This window comes from Thamnophis sirtalis, unplaced genomic scaffold, assembly GCF_051295495.1.
Source record: "Thamnophis sirtalis isolate CommonGarterSnake01/CBP01778 unplaced genomic scaffold, rThaSir2_p1.2 scaffold_7, whole genome shotgun sequence".
NCBI classification, from domain to species: domain Eukaryota; kingdom Metazoa; phylum Chordata; class Lepidosauria; order Squamata; family Natricidae; genus Thamnophis; species Thamnophis sirtalis.
In genome coordinates this window covers 92,977,891-92,980,798 of record NW_028261387.1, presented here as the reverse complement: position 1 = coordinate 92,980,798, position 2,908 = coordinate 92,977,891, and the positions used below count along the sequence as shown (strand labels likewise).

The window sequence follows — 2,908 nt, the reverse complement described above, 5'->3', positions numbered from 1 at the left end:
TCCAAGTGTGGCCTTACCAAGGCCTTATAAAGTGGTATTAACCCTTCACGTGACCTTGAAGAGCCAAGGTGGCGCAGTGGTTAAATGCAGCACTGCAGGCTACTGCTAGATCAGCAGGTCAGCGGTTCAAATCTCACCGGCTCAGGGTTGACTCAGCCTTCCATCCTTCCGAGGTGGGTAAAATGAGGACCCAGATTGTTGGGGGCAATATGCTGACTCTCTGTAAACCGCTTAGAGAGGCCTGAAAGGCCTATGAAGCGGTATATAAGTCTACTGCTATTGCTATTGCTATTGATTCTCTCCCTCTGTTGATGCAACCTAGAACTGTGTTGGCTTTTTTGGCAGCTGCTGCACACGGATGGCTCCTATTTAAATGGTTGTCCACTAGGACTCCCCAAGATCCTCTTGCAATTACTACACTTGAGACAGGTATAGCAATAGCAATAGCAATAGCAGTAGACTTATATACCGCTTCATAGGGCTTTCAGCCCTCTCTAAGCGGTTTACAGAGAGTCAGCATATTGCCCCCAACAACAATCCGGGTCCTCATTTTACCCACCTCGGAAGGATGGAAGGCTGAGTCAACCCTGAGCCGGTGAGATTTGAACCGCTGACCTGCTGATCTAGCAGTAGCCTGCAGTGCTGCATTTAACCACTGTGCCACCTTGGCTCTTAATAGGTAGGACCTATTCTATAACTGGAGGACATTCTCCTCCTCTATCCTCCATCGTGGTCTTCTGGGCCTCCTGCCCACAGGGGCGGGGGGGCCCTCAGCCCTGCTCAGGCAGTGGCCCTTGCCTGATTTGGGAGCTGCCTGAGCTCACAAAGAGGGCTGATGTCACCCATTATTACGCGGTTCTTGGAGGAGGGGATGCTGGACCACCTTGAGACCTGCATTGGACATGGTTTCATCGTCGTCACAGAGATGTCCTTCTAAAGCTAGCGCCATGCAGCTATGAAGGGAGTGGTCCAGCCACGAAGGTCCTACTTCTGAGACATCAGAAATATCCAGGTGGGGGGGTCCTTGCCGTAGCCCCCTCCGTTTTTTTTTTTAAAATTACTTTATGCGGCTCCTAGAGAATAAGCATCGTCTCCCTATGTGCGTCTTCTGTTTTCCCAAAGCGCTAGGCCGGGTTTTTAAGGCTTATTTTACAGCCAGTTATCACTTTGACTTTGCGAACTGGCCGGTGGAATTTCGATGGGACGAAGCAGGAGGCAGCAGCTTTCCGGAGACGCACACTGACCATGGCAAGTCCCGTAAGCACTCTCTCCTCAAGGCCGTGCCAGGGGCTTGTCCCCCAGAACTGGCGTTTGAGGCCGGTCCTTGTGGACATCGGAGTAGCCAATGGAACCTGATCAGCAGTGTCAAACAGTTGCCCAGTCGACTTGCCAGCTACATCATGGCTCACTCCTTAGGCCGGTGGTTATTGTACCCAGGATCGGTCTTCCTTTTGAACCAAGCCCTGCTCCCCATCCTGGCCAAGGGTCAGACTCGCCTCTTGCAAGAGTATAATGGGAGGCGGGCAAAGCTGGTAGCCCGGGATGGGAATAAGATCGACACTATGTTTGTGGACCGGAGAACCAGGTTGAACATCCCCGGAACGGAACGAGGGAACCGCCTCGTGATCTGCTGCGAGGGGAACGTCAGTTTTTATCAGTGGGGCTGCCTGTTCACCCCCTTAAAGACAGGCTACTCGGTGTTGGGGTGGAACCACCCTGGCTTCGCCGGAAGCACCGGGCAACCGTACCCGAAGAACGATGCCAACGCAGTGGACGTGGTGATGAGGTACGCCGTGCTCCGCCTGGGCTTCCCGGTGGAGGACATTGTGATGTATGGGTGGTCCTTAGGGGGATATTCGGCCACCTGCGCTGCCATGTCCTACCCAACGCTGGGCGCGTTGGTCCTGGATGCCACCTTTGATGACTTGCTCCCCTTGGCTCTGAACGTCATGCCCAAGAGTTGGAACAAGCTGGTGGTGAGGACAGTGAAAGAGCACTTCAACCTCAACGTCGGGGAACAGCTGTGCAAGTACTGTGGCCCCGTCTTGCTCATTCGCAGGACCAAGGATGAGGTCATCAGCACCTGCCCGGTTGGTCTGGAGGACCAGATAGACAATCTCCGATGCAACAGGGCCAACGAACTCCTCATCCAGTTGCTGCAGCACCGCTACCCATGCGTCATGTCCCAGGAAGGAATGGAAGCCGTCCACGACTGGCTCCGAGCCTTCAACCCCAAGCAGGAAGCAGCCCTTTACCAACGCTACCAAGTGAACGACGACTGGTGCCTGAAGGAGCTTCAGAGCTACAAGTCCATCCTGGGGCTGAAGGACCACTTCCCTTGGCAGGTCGGAAAGTACAGCCAGCGCCGAGAGAAGCAACAGCTGGCCGTCTTCTTAGCCAGGAAGCATCTGAAGAACGTGGAGGCCACCCACTGGTCTCTTCTGAAGCCCGACGACTTCCAAATGCCGTGGCGGTTGTAGCCGGAAGAGGGGGAGACGAACACGGAAGGGAGAAAAGAGGAAGCAACAAAGAGAAAGTCTTGGAGAATCGGATGGTGTGTCTCTGTTGTCTTTGCGCGATGTGCCCTTTCCCCCCAAGTACCGGTCCTTCGGTTTTGCTGGATCAATCGCCATCATCTATGGCAGGGTGAAAGCTATGGGCCAGCACATCTTATGGGGCAACAGGCGCACTGTAGAGAATTAGGGTGATAGCCAGTGGTGGGATTCAAATAATTTAACAGCGGGTTCTCTGCCCTAATGACTGGTTGGGCGTGGCTGGGTGGTCATGTGACTGAGTGGGCGTGGCTGGGTGGTCATGTGACTGGATGGGCGTGGCTGGGTGGTCATGTGACTGGGTGGGCATGGCTGGGTGGTCATGTGACTGGGTGGGCGTGGCTGGTCATGTGACT

At 54.5% G+C, this 2,908-nt stretch overlaps 1 protein-coding gene across 1 annotated transcript; it reads left to right on the top strand.

The window, feature by feature from the left end:
* The first annotated feature begins 1,097 nt into the window (after positions 1 to 1,097).
* Positions 1,098 to 2,480, top strand: LOC106556050 (ABHD16B). The gene has a single exon (XM_014075014.2). It carries the CDS (start codon positions 1,098 to 1,100, stop codon positions 2,478 to 2,480), a length of 1,383 nt encoding a protein of 460 aa, XP_013930489.2.
* Positions 2,481 to 2,908: the final 428 nt, after the last annotated feature.

Coding starts and splice junctions, on each gene's coding strand:
- LOC106556050 (XM_014075014.2), top strand. CDS start 1,098: ATGTGCGTCTTCTGTTTTCCCAAAGCGCTAGGCCGGGTTTTTAAGGCT.